The sequence below is a fragment of the Exophiala xenobiotica genome (assembly GCF_000835505.1).
Source record: "Exophiala xenobiotica strain CBS 118157 unplaced genomic scaffold supercont1.1, whole genome shotgun sequence".
NCBI classification, from domain to species: domain Eukaryota; kingdom Fungi; phylum Ascomycota; class Eurotiomycetes; order Chaetothyriales; family Herpotrichiellaceae; genus Exophiala; species Exophiala xenobiotica.
In genome coordinates this window covers 5,462,030-5,481,604 of record NW_013562494.1, presented here as the reverse complement: position 1 = coordinate 5,481,604, position 19,575 = coordinate 5,462,030, and the positions used below count along the sequence as shown (strand labels likewise).

Below are 19,575 nucleotides of genomic sequence, written 5' to 3'. Positions count from 1 at the left end.
ACGCACTGGCCCAATTCTCGCTGGCCGCTCAGCTCAAAGTTCTCTCATGCCCGTTCATTTCATCATGATCCATCATGTGTCATTCCATCATCACTGATCTCGCATAAGCTCCGTCCGACCAGTAGCATATTTGATATGCCGGCGTCAATCTATCGGGGACAACTCTAGAGGCAACACCATATCAGTCAGCACATGTCATGCAGCATACAAAACTCGAGAGCACAATCTAAACACTCCGAATATACCCAACGACCTCAACACTCCCTCGACCCCAGCAGACGGTCTTCGATAAGGACTAAAAGCCAGAGGAAGTAGGATACAAACTCACCGCGCCGCAAGAGTTGCAAGTTTTGCCACCCTACAAGCTTGTCAATAAAATAAGGAATCTCTTGCCCGAAACGTGGCTCATTTACTGCTGCAATCTTTGCACCGCACTTTGGGCACCCATTATGCGAGAACAACATGTTGCCTGTCGTCGATGATGGGGACATGTCTGGTAGAGTTCGATCACGAAAAAACGAGTCGGGATTGAGTAATTGACTGGAGAATGAAATTGCTTCGGTGAGTGAAGGAGTGATAAAGCGAGAGGTGGAGGAGCATGTATTTACAAGACCCCTCACATAAGCCATGTCACTGAGGCCACGTCGAAGACCTTCCGGACTAACCTATCAGACGCATTGTCTTAGCTGCATTTGATCCCACGATCATTCTTGATATGTCCAAGGTCGCTGAGCGCGTGGGATGTGCCAATGATTTCGAGATCCACTTGCTCACCAATACGATCAAAGAAGGGCACCAGAAACGGTCACCAGACTTCAGAGTTGGGACCTTGTTTTGTGAACACAAACGGAGCAGAAATCTATGTACTGCAGGCTGTCTCCTGCTATGCTTTCCCAGACCTGGTTCCTCATGCCAGACGCCGAGCCCCATGCAGCGCTAAATGACAGAATGCTTTGACCCGAAGAATCCTCCTCAATCCGATCAGAACTTGACCTTCTCAGCCTTACGGATCTTCTCGCCGTATTTGTAGAGGATCCAGCTGACGGGCGACATAGCCAACGCAATGAATGCAAGGAGCGAATTTCCCCAGCTACTTGTGTGGTTAGCGAGGTCACCATGCCTAGAATTTTGGTGAGACTTACCCAAGGCCCAATGCTTTGTACATGGCAGGCCCTGCCAGTGGCAGGAAGGCCCCCATAAAGCTTCTCAGGACAGTGCTTGCTGCGAGTGCGGAAGCGGCGTGCATATGGTATGCGTCTACGAGATATGTCTGAATTGGCATGAATGTTGCCAAAAGACCCAACCCAACCCACAGCGTGCCAATGATTGGAACAATCCAATGAACGCCCTTGTCGGCAGACCATCCGTACCAAAAGAAGCCGATAGGAATGACGAGACTACCAGGGATCAGTGGAGGCAGTCGGTACTCCGGTTTCATTTCTCCCTGTGCCGATAGCTTCTTGACAGTCCGATCGGAGAGGGCTCCAAATATAACCAACCCAAACAGCGAGCCGATACCGATACCTAAAAAGGCCAGACCGACGGCTCCCTGGCTGAAATGATAGGTTTCCTCGAACACCTGCGTGAGCGTGGTGAACAAGAGGTAGAGGTAGCCATAAACGACGGCCATGTAAACCGACAGTGAGAGGACGATAGGTGAGAACAGTAGCATCTTGCTCGGACGAACAATGGCGCGCAAAAAGAATTCCTTCATTGGGATTTGTTTGTCGAGCTTTGACCGGAGATTGGGATTGCCCGTCGCCTTTCGGAGTCGCTTCGTACGTCTCTCAAGCAGAACTGGCTCGTAGGTCTCTCTCAAAAGAAGGACAGAAAAGAATAAAGCTACACCTGCCTTTGATGCAAATGTTAGACACATATCAGCATCGTTTCAAGACAACTTACCGCAATGGTGAGCAGCCAAAACACCCACCTCCAGCCCGCGGCCTCTGCTAGATAGCCGCCCGCAACTGGGCCGATGACGGGACCGAGAATAGGGCCCATGGCGAAGACTGCCATCGCGGCACCTCGCTTCTCTTGACGGATGAGATCCGCAATCGAACCACCGCCAATGGTGATCGGGCAGCTACCGGCGATACCAGCGAGCAAGCGGAAAACGAGGAGGGCGCCAATATTCGGAGCCAGGGCGCAACCTAGACTCCAGACGACAAACATGAAGTTGCAGACATGATAAACCGGTAGCCGCCCGTAGACTTCTGACAGTGGTGCTATCCCAAGAGGACCAAGAGCATATCCGAGCACGTAGATGGATACGATGAAACTGGCAATTGTATCGTTGGTCGAGTTAAACTCGCTCATGACCAAAGGAACAGCTGGTGCGACCATGGACGAGGCAAGAGGCGTCAGGAATGTAACGCTCGATATGACCGCTACATTGCCATATTTCATCTTGTTGCTCCAGTTGATGGCCTTCTCGGGATCCTCTGGACTGTCCCAATCGACGATGTTGGGGTCGTCTTCAGCGGTTGCCCCTTGAGGTGTTTTCTCCTCATCAGCGTCGTCGGTGGTGTTGATTACGGGGAATCCGTGCTCGACATCAGGATCTATCCGGACTGGTCCTTTCTCCGAAACGGAAGTGCTATCATTTGACCGGTTGGAAGTCGACGTCTGCTGTTGATGTTCGCCGTTCTTCTCTTGGGCTGCATCCCCTGCCCATTCTGAAGCGGCCATAGGATCTGAGGAGCCATTATGTCAGTATTTAAGGATCAGTACTCCGTATCGCCAGGATAGGATCAAATTGCCCGGCAACATGAGTGAAGCATACCGGTTCGTTGCACCGCTCGCTTTCGGGGGTACTTTTGACTCGCTAAGCCGGATCCAGCGCACGAAGGAATGGCAATGCAGCGTAAGCTCGCGTATGGCGGCTCGTCCCTCTGGGCAGTAAAATGCTTGAAAATGAATAAGATAAAAGACAAAAGCCACGTGAAACTTGTGGGAGGATGAATCAGGATTTCTATCAAGAACGAACGCAACGTCTGCGGCTATGGCGGAGACCTACCACTGTATGAAATAGGCAGTTTCGTTTATGTATATTCCCCCCATATTATTGTGTCCATGGGCTTTCCGAGCAGAAGATTCCCCTCCCCTTCGCTTCTCTTTGACCGACTCCACATTGTAGTCTTCGGCTTAGGGCCCTGCCGATGCATCCTTGTGGTTGTTAATCTCCACCGTTATGTCCGTTTTCTTACCCTGCCTGCGACGACAATCAGCTTATGGCTGTAGAATCGAGGGCGCATTGCCGCACCGAGCTTGGCTGCGAAGTCTACATTGCATACGTTTCGACTCAGAAGTAGGTGTTGTATAGTAGTGTCTTTCGTGAAGGCAACTTTCTAAGCGAGCCCTTGGCTTGAATATTTCCCAACATTGTGCACCCGGCATAAAAAATTATGCGAGTAATGAGAGATCTAAAGGTGGCAAGTGGTTCTGATTGGTTTCAATTCACGGCCTCCAAACCCGCAAGTGGGTTCCCACAAAATGCCCCGGCCGAAGCTCGTGCACCTCGTGGAACCATGGAGGCTCCGCGGCCGCATAATGGATTAACATGTATGTGCGTTTATGCGTCAACTGCTACTTACTTACTGTTATGTGCACGATGACAAGGCAGAAGGCTGTTGGGTTTAGCGCTGAGATGTTCGATGAGTAGCACGCCGGTGTGCTGATTGGACACTTATATCGAGCGGCCCGCCTGCGTAGCAAAACACAGGCTCCTACGAGCCCGTAGTTCATCGCAACGCCCTTGATCGAGATCGAGCAGAAGAAAACCAATTATTGAAGCATTTCTCGTCGCAGTGGTGCATGGACCTTATGTGATTATCCAGAGAGAGCCAGAAATACTGAGGATTGCCTGTCAGGCAACACCTTCTCGTAAACACGTCCTGATGATTGATTTCGAGAAATCCTCGTCGGATCCAAACATGGAGAACCGTCAAGCGCTTTGAGATACTTCTATCATCATGACACGCCGCCTCAGTCATACATCACGAGCATGTCGTTGAGGCCGCTTGCAAGGTGATCATATGGCATAACCAGCTGATGATTCCTGACGCGGTTCGCCGGCAGCTTCGAAGGTTCCATTCCCAAGACGCCTCAATCCCTGGGCGGTGGATAAGCCGGGAGCCACCCATGTGATGTTGTGGCCGCGCGCTTTCATGAATGCAATTGTCTCATTGTCGTAGGCATATTCGAACATGACCTGATTGGGGATCAGTTGGTCGTGAAGCCGAGGCTGTGCCAGTGCCTGAGGCACCGTCAAGTTCTGATCGAGCACATGTATCAGGTTCTGGATGGTAGCAGTGATGATCCTGGAGCCTCCAGCTGCTCCAATCACATAGTATAGAGTACCGTTGGGAAATTCCACTATCGTTGGCGAGATTGAGGACAGCGGCCTTTTGCCCGGACGAATATAGTTGCTCGGGCTTGGTACGTACCCGAAGGCATTAGAAGAGCCGGGAATGGAGAAATCGTTCATCTCATTGTTCATAATGACTCCGGTCTCCGGCACCATGAGATTCGAGCCGAACAACAAATTGACCGTTGTGGTCAGGGAGATGGCCAGGCCAGAAGCATCTGCCGTGACCACATGAGATGTCCCTGGAGTTTCCAGAGATTCGATGCCTGATGGATCGTATGCCGAAACATTCAGTGTGTGGGTGTCGGAGATCTTGCTCCGGATGTCGGCCGCAGACTGGGCGGACAACATCTCGGTCTGGTAAGCAGAGATGTTCTTCATAAACGACGGATCCCCTAGGTTCGTCCTCTCACCGTACCCGAACCTCATTGCCTCATCCATTCTATGGGTACTGAGGTTGACCCTCCCGTCTGTGAAGAAATCAGTGTAGCCCTCGAGAGTCTTCATGACTGACAGAGCCACTTCTCCCGAGCTCGGAGCACTGCAGCTGAACATGCGATAGCCACGGTAGGTGATGTTTGCTGGTGGTCGGATTGCCACAGTATAGTTCTGCAGGTCTCCGACCGTCATAGTTCCATTTTGAGCTTGCAGGGCAGCGATGGTAGCCTCTGCTATAGGTCCGTTGTAGAAGGCATCTGGTCCTTCATTTGCAATGGATTCCAGAGTATTCGCGTACCTCTTCCTCGTGATGGTATCGCCAAGACCGAGTAAAGTCCCATTGGGAGCAAAGTCGAGGGCCCAGTTGGGATCATCAACCAGGAAGTTTGGCACGAGAGCAGACGCGTTGGCAGACGCCATATACCGCACCAGATCCGCTGATACTGGCCACCCATATCTTGCAGTTTTGATGGCCCCCGCCATCACAGATTTCCATGGAAGCTTTCCATAGTTGCTGTGCAAATGAGCCAGACCTCGAACCTCTCCTGGAACTCCGCTACGACTTGGTCAGTTCCCCCTTCGGCCGTTGCTGACCAAGACGTACCTAGCCAATCCACCATAGATGCTCGCATTCGTATTATTGTTGTACATGTCTTGATAGGCGGCGGCAGGGGCAGTTTCTCTAAAGTCGATGAACTCATAGCTGCCATTTGAGCTCCGAACAAGCATGAAGCCTCCACCACCAATGCCGCTATGGTAGCATCCGATGACACCAACGCAAAAGACCGTGCCGACAAGCTAGATGGATGTCAGTCTCCTTTTCCTGTCCAAGTGAAAATACGTACCGCATCCGCTGCATTACCACCTTGGCGCAGAAGGTCTATACCAATACTGCTGCAGATACTACTCTCACTAGCAACAGCACCTAGAGAGTCGGGCGCATAGTGCTGCCGAGCGCGAGGTAGCGGATTGGCTGCAGCTTGGTCGAGCAGGGGTGGCAGGAGCAAGGCACAAGCCAGCCGTAGCAGTGATAACATGACGAGGAGGCGCAGCGAAAATGTAGGTATTGTAGAGGGTAAAGAATGGAACAAGGACAAAAGAGTGAATGGAGCCATCTTCCTCGCAGGAGCTTGCAAAGCTCCCACCCACGCACCCAAGGCCACCCAGCTCAAATCCCGAGCATGCCAACCCGTATCGGACCACAACGCCCAAAAGCGACCCAAACCCAGGAACAGAAGCTTGTATCAGACACTATCGAGATGCCGACAGGGAAGATAGTGCACGCGACGTCGTGCAGAGCGAGTTAGCGGTCGCTCAGATGACGCAACTGGGAAGGCGAGGACTCCAAGCCAGGGTATGGTGGCACCGGCACAGTCGATCGGTGGGGAAGTGATAATGAGGGGTGATGCAAGCGAAGGTCTTCACTGGTACCTCGTAGCTGCAGCGCCGAATTGAAGACAAAATCAGTGAAAGCGTTTCGAAGGATGAAAGACAGAGGCAAGCTTCCTGATCCTATGGAAAGATCCGAAAGATATCTTGAACACCTCCGGCTAGTGAGGCCGCTCACCACAAGGCGCGCGCCCCATCTGGAGGATACGGGTTTGTCACTCAACATTTCTCTTGATAAGAAGATCTCTGATAAGGAAGATATATCTACGGATTTCGGCGTCCTAGTGACAGGTTGGGCTGCCGAATAACAGATGGCCAACCCGGTACACCTGTGGGCAGCTCGTTGATAACTGTTCTTCTCCCAGCTATTATAACTTCGAAGATTTGTTGTCTGTGGCCACGAAGCCAGCCCCGTTTTATGCGTTCCCAGTTGCTTCCTCAACAGCTTGAAAGTGGCATTCCTCCGCAAGGACGATACCTCCCAGACTCCTCTCAGCTTCTTGTACTTACTGACCTGACTGTCCATGGTGTTCTGGGTGTCCTTCAGCGTCTGAAGCCTGTGTTCTTTCGGTCAGTTGGGGCTTGAGAACCACATATGCCGTGGGCAATTCTGTCATCTTCTTCGCATCCCAAACTCTTCCAATGTGTTCCACGCGGTGATCCGATGGCTGTTATGATGGGAGAAGATGCCCACTCGATGCATTCTCGTCTGGCGATTCTGATCCCTTCTACGACTTTGTCGACAACCGGAGTATATACGATGATGAATTCAGGCTTGGACACAGTCAAAGCATTCGCGATCTCCCCGGGCTTTAATTGATGGTTGATGGGGCACCAAATACCGCCCAGCTAGAGGATTGCATGCACCGCTTCAATCTACGAACCGCTGTGGGTAGGATGACCGCCCATCGGTCTTGATCAGGTGGGTTGAGAACCGAACGAAGCTGGCCCAGGGTCAAGGCGCGATCCTCAATATCATCTTGAGCAACGGCGATGTGAGAGGATGTAAGCGGCGGAGAACGGGCGCTGCTATGAAGCGATTCAGTCAAGTTGCGGTCTTCAGGAATAAAAATATCTCGACCGTTCGACGTATACCTTCATTCTCTTTGATGCGGAAGGATATCACGACCACCAACACAAGTTACCCAGTTTTAGGGTCTCGGAAAGGCTTGATCAACATATGCATCTGGTTAACCTGGAAGGAATATGTTTTCCCTTCTTGCAGTTCGAAGCAACGTGAGGCCCTGGTCACTAATGAGGAACTCCAAACCCACATGGCGCTACGCCGAGGCTCTGCAGAAATCAGTTGGAGCTCGGCAGTCAAGCTGGTACCTACCAGAGACCCAGAGTAGGTATGAGGCTGGCATCGCATCCAGATAGATAGAGAGCATTGTTGAGTGGAAGGTATTTTGGTGCAAGCATCTGTACAGGAAGACTACCTACGTTGGCTGGCACGAGCGTTTCACGACTTACTCGGTCGCTGTTGCCTCTTCTTCGTGCCCCTAACGTACTTTCTCCTTAGCGGAGAACATATACTGACGTCCTCTTGCGGGAAATGATCAGTCAGCTACACACGAGCCACGTCTCGCGAGCTACAGAAAGGTTGTGAGGGATGCATTCTTCGAGGTCAAAAAGGGGACTCGCTTCTATGCGGAGAGTTATTCTGCCTAACCTGCACTAGAGTGACTAGCCGCTACTAGCGTAGCGTAAAAGAGAGATTGACCAGTGGCTTTGTCGCATCCAAATTACGACAAGTGTGATCACTGCCGTGTTAACCGAATATGATGTCAATGGCGCTGCAAGTTGGGAATTGACGTTGACTTGGAGACGGTCGCCGGCGGTCCAGAACATTTGATCTACACCAGCCGAGCCGAAACGCACGAAGTGTCATGTTCCCTGAGTCCTTGGCGCTACATGTTTGGCAAACCCAGCACCCGTGCATACAGTCCATACTCCGTAGTACGAGCCTGGTACGGCGAGCAGAGGCCTCCAAAGCACTTGCTGTTGAGTACTCGTACCTACAGTAGTACAGTTCACGTCCAATGAAAGGCATCGGGTAGTTGTTCCTTACCTGAAAGCCACTTCTTAAGGTGCATCGATGATCACCAAAGTCTATCTCTGGTTGTTACGTCGTCCTCGTATGTGGTATAGCTTCGTGTCGGTGTTCGCTCAAGGGAGATGTGCTAAAATAAATCGACAATGGTGATTGGGTCATGCTTCGCAATTCCATCGTCCGGTCTAGACTTTAGTCCCTAGTCGTGATCTTGTCTGCTTCCTGAAGGAAAGGAAGACTTTGCTGTTGTGCTCGACTTCGTTGCATTATTGCCATAAACTACAAGCAGCGTTGTGCAACTCGCAATTAGACTAACTCAGTCTTCTGATTCTCACGCCAGGGTCTTTGATTCTATTCGTCATGGCTAATTGAGTTGTCTCGCTCCCGCCCTGACACACAGTCCAACGGTCCCGTACTCCCAAAACCCCTTCCTTGTTCTTGACGGCTCTGATTTCCGTCGAAGATGGCCATGGCTTTCCTCCTCAATAATCCTCCTGGTGACTCGTATACTTCACGTGAAATTGAGGGTTTCTTCGGCATGACTGATCCGTCCCTATAGTAGTCCCACCAGTAGTGGTACAGACAGTAGATTGCCTGCACTCGCTACGCCTCGCGCATTGGCACCGGGGACCGTCCGTAAGCAAACCCCCACCGCTTGCGCTTGTTCTTAACTTTCTTTCAGACCCTCCACCACGTCAAACTGCTGCCATCTACAATTTCTATATCGTTAATCTCGTCGACCCTTCGCCTCCCTTCGCCTTGACGATCTATTCAGTATCGGCTAGCCGAAGAAATTCCTGCCATATTCCGCCAATAGCTTTCTTGCTTCTACCACCTCTCCCATCTTTCCATATCCGGCTTCCACCTGCTGCTTCCTCACCGCACTTCTTGTATCCTAACAACGCATTTCTCCCTTTTCACCTGTTCGCCGGATCGCTCTCACCTACGATACCATCATCGGTGCTACAACATCGTCCGGCGTAGATTGCAAGACGATCTGCGAATTTTGACAATGCTTTGGTTATTGCCCGAGCGACCAACACAAAAAGCAAATAATACGCGAAGTGGCCTGCGAACGGTCCATTTTTCATGACAGACTTTACGCCGAATCTGCTGGAGAATTAGGAGGAGGAACCAGCATCATAATTGGTAATGGCCCAGGCTACCTGCGATCATCCCGTCGCCGGCATCATTGAGCGCCAGTCACTCTGCCTTCCTAGCTTAGAACCAGGCGTTCCTACACAACACGGAGAAAAAGGGTTCGCCGAAAACATCAGCCGACATTTCAATCCCTCCGAAAGCAATGCCGTTGAAAGGCTGGTGAACTTAAAGCAAGAGCTGAGGGATGCCGACACGGAAACTTTCTGGAGGAGACTGATGGAGGGTATGACGGAAATATGCCAGGCACAATACGGATTCGTCGCCAAAAGAATCTTGACGGATGATCAGAATTCGGCTGTGGAGATGCCCCCTCTGGGGGAGGCTGGATCATGCCTCCTAGGAGTAGCCTTCTACTACAATGATGGTGACCAGCAAAAGGCAATGCATCGAGACTACAAGTATCTGGCTGGCGGGGCTCCTTGCGGCTACATGAAGCACGACAAGGTCTTCTTAATCCCTGAGCAGATGAGTTCTTTCATCACGAATAACCCAAATGCGCTTCCCTTGCCGGCCGAGGGATATATTGGCCTACCTCTCTTCTCAGACGGCAAGTGTTTTGCACACTTTGGTATGATGTGGACGCAGGAAGGCCTGGACCGCCGAGAGACGTCTTGGAATTACACTGAGCTGCTCCTTCACTCATTGGAAGATATGGTTACTCAACGACTAGTCTCTGGCGAAGGTTTTGCTAAGCCTCCGTCTACAACTATGCCTCGACCGACCCAGGTCCTCCCACGAGAGGCCATCACCTCCAGAACCCAATCCTTGAAGCCTTATGCCAAAAGCCTGTCGCACGAACTTAGGACACCGATGCAAGGTGTGGTGGGCATGCTGGATGTTATGCACGCAACGGTCCAAGAACAGATTGAGAGCCTCTCCAATCCTTCTATTCGCCACGTATTTCATACTTTAAAGGACAACATCGAGATCATTCAGGACAGTTCGAAGAGAGCCGTAGAAGCCGCAGACAATGTCGTTCACGCATATGACATGAATATGGAAATTCCAGACACCCCTTTGGACGACAACGAGGCACCGGCCACCGCCAAAGACAATGCAGGCTACTTTGACTATAGACCTGCTCGGCTGATAGAAGGCAGCGACATCCATGTCAACCATTCCTATAAGCGACGACGCAGCAGCCCGACGGCCTGGCACTTCGGCAACGCCCCCAAAATTAGACAGCTGAGTCGTTCGACGCATGTCGACGTCTCTCCCAAGAGCATAACATCACGCTCGGGCCCTTCTTCAACACCCAGAACCACACTTTCTGACGAGCGGATACCGTCTATCTTCACTCCCGTGCCAGAAGGATTTACCCCTGGTGATTTCAACACGCCTTCTACCAAAATGTCCCTCGAGAGCGATGCATTTCCTACGCCTGGATTGAAAAATTGCAAAATCCGGGACCTGATACCCATGGTTATCCACGAATCACTCCGAGTCGGCGGCCGGCCAGATTCGGCCATTGGAGAACCCATCGACAATGGCGAGAGAATTGCCGTCAGGTCGCGATATTCCAATGGACAGATCTCTCAGAGGATGATCGAGTGGACAGTGGCTGATGATGTGCCCGAGACTCTGCTTGCTGATGAACGGGATTTGGCCAAGCTGGTATCGGCCGTGTTCCTCAACGCTGTCAAATTTACCGAGGAGGGATTCATCACCCTCTCAGTGCGGCTGTCGAGCAGTCAGCGGTACCTGGCCATCAATGTCAGAGATACTGGCGATGGAATACCAGAGGACTTCCAGCCCGAGCTGTTCAAACCGTTCTCGCGAGAAGATGACTCCTTGACCCGGTCGAAAGAGGGGCTGGGACTTGGTCTACTGGTCGCCAAAGGTCTAGCCAGACGTCTGGGTGGAGACGTCACGCTTGTGGGATCAGAGGTTTCCGGTCCGCACCAGGGGTCTGAGTTTGAGATAAAGATCCCACTTGAACCGGGTGATGCTTCGAGTCGTATCGGTACGCCGGGCAGTAAGACACCGGAGTTCTCAAACAGTCTGTCTCGCCCCTTCACGATTTTCCCAAGCCCAGACATTGGGTGCAGACCATCGTCAGAACAAGAGGACGGCCGGAGAACGTCTCCTTGGAGGTGTAATGACTTGAAACTTTCGGCACTACCCACCTCTACCGGAGATGGCGCTGAGGCTTCAGGGCCTCGCAGCAAGTCGGCTGCGTACCGTATGCCGCTGCGAAAAGACACTTATGACAGGAACTTGGCCCAGAAGCATCCGCTCACCTTCTTGGTCGCGGAAGACAACAAGATCAATCGAAAACTCCTGGTCAACATGCTCGGCAAATTAGGGTACAAAGACGTCCACGAAGCTTTTGATGGCAAGGAAGCTGTCCGAATCATGAGAGAATTACACGACTCCGGCAACAAGAATGGTTCGAATGGGAAGCGCAAGAAGAAATCCGTGGACGTCATTTTGATGGATCTCTGGATGCCTGAGATGGATGGTTATGAGGCGACTGAGCACATCCTGGCCATGTTTCAGAATCCCGATCGGTCAAAACAAGACTTGATGTCTGCGCCGATTGTGCTGGCAGTGAGTGCGGATGTCACCGATGAAGCCATCAACCGGGCGACGCGAACGGGTATGGAAGGTTTTATGACCAAGCCATACAAGCTGACGGATTTGCAAAAATTGATCGTGGAGTTCTGCATCAGAAGCGACGCTTCTCAGGTGTCTGCTTGAATTGGGACCCCTGAACGGGACAGGGCTTTTGGGAAAGACGGACTACTGCATTGCTGTGGTCTGTTTGTATTAATCTCTTACGAGAACCACATATGACGACCATCATGAGCGAGAGAATACTGAATGTGATACCCATTATTTATCTGAAATATGCTATCCAAAAGATCCTCTTCTAGGTCGGCATGATATGGATTTGCTATGGCCCTTGAAGTACAATCTGTCCTCGAGTGATTCTAGTATCCCGCTGAGTGGAGAAGAGAGAAGGCTCCAAGTGATCATCAGCGTATGGCCTCCTCGATGCCAGTCAGCATCAGGCCCTTAGCATAATCAATGTTAGCCTGCAGTACAAAGCTCGTGACGGCTCTATGATTGAGTATTCCTCATGGACACCCAGCTCGCCAGACGCTCACGCCTGCACTGTGTTGCCGGAGTTCTACCGACCGCCTCCATCGTCCTCTTTTATTCGCTTCAACCGGCATCTTCCTTCATCTCATCAGTGCCATGACAACCTAGCCACAGCACACCGTCGGCTCTTCCACCGTATGATCTCTTCGGGCCTCGACCAAGCCCACGGCTGGTACCCTCTGTGCTGGCCAATCACAAAGGAACTTTCCCAGCCCGGCGCCAATAAAGATACAGATAATAAGGTAACCATTGTAATACATGGCTAAGAGCATGATGATGTATGCGACGCCAAAGGTGACGGCATGTATCACTGCTCGAATCAGTTGTTGAAGTGGCGAAGCTCGAAACATGACGAGTTGAGATCCTGTCTGACACGAAGCCGAGCAGTTTGGACCCTTGCTTGTATCTTGAGCAGCAATTTTGTGTTGAAATTGACGCAGAATTAATAGGTCGTACTCTTTACTAATTCGCCGCAAGAATTCCAGACTGATCACGAGGAATACCACACCAATGCATGATGCGGCGAACATGCCCTTGCTGGTAATGTGCCAGCTTCGCGAAAGGAAGCCTGTGCCTTGTGAGCGGCAGGCGTCAAGATGATAAAACAGCCAAGGACTCACACGCATCGATTGTCGTCCAATTCCAAAGCATCTACGAGGCCTATCAGTGGCAAATCCTATGCCTTGACCAGTGAAGACTAGCTTACCGAAATCTTACAGGACGAACTTCCACCCATACTCATGCTCATTGCCGATGAGGTGGCCGATGCGGCAGCTGCGGTGCTCGTGACTGTTGACATGGTCATGGACATGGTGTTTAGGCTACTTCTAGCCGAGATAATCTCAAAGATGGGTGCCGGAAATGCCAGACAGCAGAGGAGTTGAGCTTCTACCGGGACCGAATGCTCTGCGAAAGGGAAAACCACGGCATATATGAAGGACGGACCGTGTCTATTTGAACTGTCAGGGAATTCATTTTGAGCGAGAATGTTGGTGGCATGATAGAACGTGGCCAGCCTCAAATCTTGGGGAGAGCGCAACCCACGCGATCTATAGGAGACGATATGCGACGACCAATGACCTTACAAACGATGGGATATCTCACCGCTGTCATTGACTACCAAGAAGTCGGATTATCCATCTTTGACAGGGATGGGTGGCTAGCTACGCGTGAAAACGTGCTCAACATGGCCCAGAAATTTGCTCACCAGTCTTGGCAACGACCCCGAAGCAAACGACAGACTGCAGTCTTCTTCCGCCGGCCTCATACGCTCCTTTTTCGCCTTGGACAGACGTTCAGCTAGCTTTGCGAGCATGTTTTTCCCAGTGCTCCTTGCGGAGCCACCTTTGGAAACGCTCCGAGCCAGAGTCTCACCAATCCGAGTGATAGGGTCCAAAAGCATATTTACAGCATACCACCGTCCTGATCTGTACCGAGAAGCATCCAGTTGTTCCTCACCTCGGGTTCTGGAATCTGCTGGGTTCCGTGGATTGAATTTGTTTCATTTGGTATCTTTGCGGATTATCAGAGCCATATAAACCAACATGTCGTTCATGGGAAGCATGCTGGCCCCACGGCACATTCAGAACATGAGTGAAGCCAAAAGTCTTCAACCTCATTGGGGCTATGCAGACAGGGCGGTCCCTTGCACCAACGATGCAGGCTCGTGCAGCTATCTCGACTCAGTCTATCATTCTCACGACCTGGGTATGCTTTATTGCGGCATTCTTTGGGCAACGATAGGAGGCATCGTCTTTATTTGGGGTATGGGAAGGCGTGTCCTTACGACAGCACAGCACCAGCAAAGTACAATCGGCCGTCTGCAGAGCACGATTGCCTCATTCAGCCGCCAACACTTCTTGCCAGACAGTGTCAGAATTCTCTTTGGTCGGACTACTCGACTCCAAGTCCTCATCCTCGCCACCTTGACAGCGTATCTTGCTATCTGGACATTCGTCGGTATCACTTACAAGAAATGGGTTACACCTGTGAAGAACATGCCGGGAGTCTACAACACGCGAACTGGCCTTGGACCATGGGCTGACCGTGTGGGAGTCCTTGCCTACGCCTTGACGCCCCTTTCGGTCCTGCTCTCCAGTCGAGAGTCTCTTCTTTCGCTTATAACCGGTGTTCCTTACCAGCATTTCAACTTTCTACACCGCTGGCTAGGCTACATCATATTCCTGCAGTCTGCATTGCACACGATTGGTTGGTGCGTCGTCGAAATGAGACTCTACCAACCTCAGCCCACGGTCGGAATTGAGTGGATAAAGCAACTGTACATGATCTGGGGAGTGATAGCCATGTTCCTCCTGACGGTGATAGTCGTCTCGAGTACACCGTGGGCAATCCGCAGAACAGGCTACGAGTTCTTCCGCAAGTCACACTACGTCTTGGCCATGGTTTATGTTGGCGCATGCTGGGGACACTGGTCAAAACTCAATTGCTATCTGATTTCGTCACTTGTGGTATGGCTGATCGATCGCGGTGTCCGACTGGTAAGGACCGCACTGCTCCACTACAACTACCTCTCGCAAGCCGACATGGGTTTCAAGAGTGCGAGTGCTGCGATCACTCGTTTTCCAGACGCTGTTAATGGGGATGTGGTGCGGCTAGACTTCGCTCATCCGCAGGATGCTTGGGAGATTGGTGAACATTTTTACCTATGCTTCCCAGAATTGAGTATTTGGCAAGCCCACCCTTTCACACCGTGCAGTCTGCCTGGGCGCAAGCCTCAAGGCCAAACACACTCGTACGTTCTCAGGGCCAAGCAAGGGGAAACCAAGAGGCTTGCCAATTTGGCCGCTGCTAAGGCTGCAGTCTCAGTCCAGGCAGGAAAGGCCATTGTGACCAGTCCACCAACCACATCGGTGATCCTCACCGGCCCGTATGGAGGATCCATCGTCAGTCAGCAGTCGGCGGATACGAACGTGCTATGTGTGGCTGGTGGAACTGGGGTGACCTTCGTCCTTCCGGTTCTGCAATTTATCGTGACACAGCAGAATCTACGGCCTGATCGGAGGATTGAGCTCGTCTGGGCGATCCGGAGAGACGATGATTTGATGTGGGTTAAGCCAGAGCTGGATCTTTTACAGCGAGCCGGAGCGGCGCACAACCTGAAGATTCGCATCTTCGTCACCAGAGAGAACGCTCGACCACATGTCGAGAGTGCTATGGCGCAACCTACATCTAAGTCTTATGTTGTCGAGGACAAGATGGAACTGATGTCGGATTCATCCTCGTCAGATGAGTTCAAAACTTCATCAAACTCGGGTGCTGGACTCCTCTCGATCCAACATCCTTCTTCTTTGGAACAAAGTCCTGTGTCGAGGCACCCTGATCTGAGAGCTCTTGTCAACGGCTTTGTAGATTCCACGGTCCGCGGTTCCACGACAGTATATGCAAGCGGACCTGGTGGCATAGTATCCGACCTGCGCAGGGTCGTGGCTGGCTGCAACTCGGCGCGCAAGGTATGGAAAGGGAACGAGAGATTCGATGTGCAACTCGTCTGCGACGACAGGTTGGAATGGTGAATTTCGTCTATCTCGGCCTTTTGAGCAGAAATGAGATGGGATTGTTGCTGCTGGAACCAGGCTTCTCCATTAGCGCGACGAGAGGGCATAACATACTAGGTAGGCCTGGTGGCCATAGCATAACACAGGACATCTGACGTGTAGGTCGCTCGTGCCCTGCGAGCCAATGAGAGTGAATGGATGTATTTCGCCACCTCTCCTCTCTCCTGTCCTCTAGGCATCTCTCATTCTCTCATATTCACTCGAGTCCAGACGTATCGATATTTACAATTCTATTCCCATTATCCGTAAGTCAGTAGCATTTGTGCTGAACGGATCATTACGCTCAACCTTTGACTTTACGAACATTGTCTCTGCTCTTATCTCAAGACTTGGAACCAAGACTCGAGTATTCGAGGACAGGCAACTCAATATGCCCACTGCAATGGATCGAGCCTTGCAGTCCAGGGTACGTTGTCTCTTCTTCGGCGCGTCCATTTTCTCACGGTGCACGGTGAAGACGAACCAGAATGAATGCTGACCTTCCTCTAGCGCCTTTTCTTCGGTGCGTGCTTATTCTGACCAGATTCCTTCTTCTTCCTCCCAGACACAATGTCTGCACTCTTGGGCTCTAGCCAGCGTATCAAACCCTCTGGTGACCCGTAATGTTAACGATGGACTTTTTGCAATTATCAATAGGCTTTGCAGGCCTTGTCACCGTCGCATCGCTCTGGAACTGGTGGGGAGGCGACCTGTTCCCTGCTGAGGGCGACCCCAAGGGTGGTATGTCACGCCGCGCTCTAGCCGATCGTACTTGAGCGGTGGTGTCTTTGAACCGTGCTGAGTGTGAGATCCAGACCCAGAATATTGGACCGAGACAGAACTGAGACGCTGGTTGAAGCTGGTATTTCAACCGCCCGAGATCCGTGTGGCGATGCGCGGATGAGTGCAGACTGTCATGCTAACTTTGCGACAGCGAAACCTGGAGCCGGACACGAAGATGACTAGGGTCGAGCTTCTGGAACGAGTCAAAGCGAACATGAGGGTAAAGACTGAGTCTTGACGTGTCGAGGCTCTGCTTGGGGACTTTGGGCAAGCGATCTAGGTGATTCTGATCGCTACTGAGCACCTCCAGCCGCCGTTAGAGTATACTACGAACCACTTTTGAACGCAGCCCCGGAATACGAGTGTCGCATATGCAACCACGACCACCTTCGCTAGGAGTGAGAAGAGAGGAGCATGACGCAGACGCTGGAAGGATGCATGGTTCTGCTCAGGTGATGGAATTGAGTGTAAGATATGCCAGTCACAAACCCATGCCGATGTTCGCTACTGTTGAAGCCAGGGCTGGCCCCTAGCTTGGACCGATATCCGGCGGATTCGGAGGTAGAGATAGTCGTGGGCGGTTCGCAGGCCTCGTAATACTACTACAGTCAGCCTTCTGCAGCCTTGCGCAGCCTTGCAGTCAACATCGTGCGGGGAAATTTTTGGAGCTTCAAAGAAGTGACTGCGATTTCCTTGCGCGTGATTCCCATCTGCTTTGCTGCGGTTGTTTTCTTTGATTATTTGATAGCTGCTGAAATACAGTAAGCCATGCTGGCCCTAGAACACCGTGCTTGCAGCTTCTTCTTGCAATGTCGATCTTCCGCACGCTGTAGCTATCCACGCTCATATCCAATCAATCGAACTGTCCAAAGACGCGCTTTTGCAGACGCTGTTGAATCTCCTCTGGCAAAGGACGTTGAGAGGAGAAAGCCATACTATGTGACTTCGCCTATCTTCTACGTCAACTCCGGTTTGCTTCCCAGGTTTCTATGCTCTGACACCTGCTGATGATCCGTCTGCAGCACCTCATGTCGGCCACCTGTACACTCTAGTCCTCACTGATATCCTCAAGCGATGGGCCCAGCTATGCGGCGATGAGAAGGCTACGCTCTTGACCGGTACTGATGAACATGGCATGAAAATACAAAAGGCAGCCCAGAAGGCCAACACTGACGTGAAGCTATTCTGCGACTACCATGCCGAGCAGTTCAAGACCCTCTGCAATGCTGCCAACATCAGCTATGATCGATTCATCCGTACCACCGACGCTGATCACAGAGCTGCCGTCGAACACGTCTGGAACGAGCTGAATCACGCCGGATATATCTACGAGGCCAATCATGAGGGCTGGTACTGCGTTAGCGACGAGACATTCTACCCAGAGACGCAGGTCCACAGAATACTCGACCCTTCCACCGGCGATACAAAGATCGTCTCAATAGAGACGGGAAAAGACGTGGAGTGGACTTCGGAGACAAACTACCATTTCAAATTGTCCGCTTTCCGAGATTCACTGCTTGAATATTATGGAAGAGATCCTACTGCAATTATCCCTAAGCAACGGATGGCGTTTGTCATGAAAGAGATCGAGAGTGGGCTCACTGATCTTTCCATATCAAGGCCCTCATCGCGTCTTTCCTGGGGAATTCGGGTTCCAGGCGACGGCAGCCAGACCATTTATGTGTGGCTCGATGCCCTGATCAATTACTTGACAATGACAGGATATCCCTCCAAAAGCACGAAAGATCAGGACTGGATTTGGCCTCCAAACTGCCAAGTCATTGGTAAAGATATCATTCGCTTTCACACCATCTATTGGCCCGCTTTTCTCATGGCTTTGGGGCTTCCTGTAACCCGGAAATTCCTCACTCATGCCCATTGGACCATGAACAATGAGAAAATGTCGAAGTCGGCTGGCAACGGTGTTAATCCGTTTCTTGCTATGGACAGGTATGGCGTCGACACCATTAGATTCTACATGGCTTACAACGGCGGCATTGTCGACGACGCCATGTATGAAAACTCAAGGGTCGCAGAGACTTATAAGCACGTCCTAAGAGATGGGCTCGGCAATCTATTGCAGCGAGTCTTCAAGAGCAAGCAATTCAACGTCCGTGAGTCCGTCAGGATTGTTGCAGGGGACGAGGACTTTTCGGAATTGCTCACCCAGGAGAAGCTAGACGAATCTGACCAAGACTTGCAAACACTCCATGAAAACATCAAAACTTTCGGCCGGCAATTGACAGCTGTAAGAGCCAGAACCGAGAAAGCGATGAACGAACCAAATCCAAGGACGACAGCGCATCACATCGTCGAGTTGATCAGGAATACGAACAAGTATTTTCACAACTCTGCACTGTGGCGACGCATAGACGCCACCAACCCCAAAGAGCTTCGACTGGCTCACTATGGAGTCTATTTGACCACCGAATCGATACGGATCATCGCAATCCTTCTGCAGCCGTTTATGCCGGAAAAAATGAAAGCTGCCCTCGACACCATGGAGGTGGCCGAGTCGAAAAGAACTTTTGAGCATGCTCAGCTGCGTGCTGACTTCACATATGGTTGCTTGCCTCCTGAACCTGAGCCTGACAAGAAGAAAAGAAAGTCTGGGGATCAGTTGTTCCCAGTACTTTTGTCCGACCACTGATCTCCGGCTATGTCCCTTCATGCATCACGAAAATCGAAGGACCAGTCCACGTCAATTGCCTTCTCCGAACGTCCCT

At 51.5% G+C, this 19,575-nt stretch overlaps 7 protein-coding genes across 8 annotated transcripts; 4 read left to right on the top strand and 3 right to left on the bottom strand.

Moving 5' to 3' along the window:
- Window positions 1-791: 791 nt before the first annotated feature.
- PV05_02159 (uncharacterized protein) lies at window positions 792-2,977 on the bottom strand. The gene is made up of 4 exons (XM_013467242.1): window positions 2,783-2,977; window positions 1,903-2,693; window positions 1,143-1,852; window positions 792-1,090 (listed from the first exon to the last, which is right to left on the bottom strand). Exons 2-4 carry the CDS (start codon window positions 2,686-2,688, stop codon window positions 982-984), a joined length of 1,605 nt encoding a protein of 534 aa, XP_013322696.1. The 5' UTR covers window positions 2,689-2,693; window positions 2,783-2,977; the 3' UTR covers window positions 792-981.
- A 642-nt stretch (window positions 2,978-3,619) lies between these two features.
- PV05_02158 lies at window positions 3,620-6,209 on the bottom strand. 2 transcript variants are annotated; one of them, XM_013467241.1, is made up of 3 exons: window positions 5,650-6,209; window positions 5,409-5,602; window positions 3,620-5,360 (listed from the first exon to the last, which is right to left on the bottom strand). In XM_013467241.1, the coding sequence occupies exons 1-3, from the start codon at window positions 5,917-5,919 to the stop codon at window positions 4,031-4,033; spliced, it is 1,794 nt and encodes a 597-aa protein (XP_013322695.1). In that variant the 5' UTR covers window positions 5,920-6,209; the 3' UTR covers window positions 3,620-4,030. The 2 variants fall into 2 exon arrangements, with proteins under 2 accessions (XP_013322695.1, XP_013322694.1); XM_013467240.1 differs by having other exon boundaries at window positions 3,620-5,602.
- Window positions 6,210-8,960: 2,751 nt separating this feature from the next.
- On the top strand, window positions 8,961-12,266 carry PV05_02157 (uncharacterized protein). The gene has a single exon (XM_013467239.1). It carries the CDS (start codon window positions 9,399-9,401, stop codon window positions 12,105-12,107), a length of 2,709 nt encoding a protein of 902 aa, XP_013322693.1. The 5' UTR covers window positions 8,961-9,398; the 3' UTR covers window positions 12,108-12,266.
- Window positions 12,222-13,590, bottom strand: PV05_02156 (uncharacterized protein). The gene is made up of 3 exons (XM_013467238.1): window positions 13,219-13,590; window positions 13,133-13,163; window positions 12,222-13,080 (listed from the first exon to the last, which is right to left on the bottom strand). Exons 1-3 carry the CDS (start codon window positions 13,321-13,323, stop codon window positions 12,617-12,619), a joined length of 600 nt encoding a protein of 199 aa, XP_013322692.1. The 5' UTR covers window positions 13,324-13,590; the 3' UTR covers window positions 12,222-12,616.
- Window positions 13,591-14,056: 466 nt separating this feature from the next.
- PV05_02155 (uncharacterized protein) lies at window positions 14,057-16,045 on the top strand (the record flags this gene model as incomplete). Its single annotated transcript, XM_013467237.1, has 1 exon — window positions 14,057-16,045. The coding sequence occupies one exon, from the start codon at window positions 14,057-14,059 to the stop codon at window positions 16,043-16,045; it is 1,989 nt and encodes a 662-aa protein (XP_013322691.1).
- Window positions 16,046-16,698: 653 nt separating this feature from the next.
- On the top strand, window positions 16,699-17,032 carry PV05_02154 (uncharacterized protein; the record flags this gene model as incomplete). The annotated part of the gene is made up of 3 exons (XM_013467236.1): window positions 16,699-16,807; window positions 16,882-16,950; window positions 17,001-17,032. The coding sequence occupies 3 exons, from the start codon at window positions 16,699-16,701 to the stop codon at window positions 17,030-17,032; spliced, it is 210 nt and encodes a 69-aa protein (XP_013322690.1).
- Window positions 17,033-17,617: 585 nt separating this feature from the next.
- Window positions 17,618-19,499, top strand: PV05_02153 (methionine-tRNA ligase; the record flags this gene model as incomplete). The annotated part of the gene is made up of 2 exons (XM_013467235.1): window positions 17,618-17,819; window positions 17,872-19,499. The coding sequence occupies 2 exons, from the start codon at window positions 17,618-17,620 to the stop codon at window positions 19,497-19,499; spliced, it is 1,830 nt and encodes a 609-aa protein (XP_013322689.1).
- Window positions 19,500-19,575: the final 76 nt, after the last annotated feature.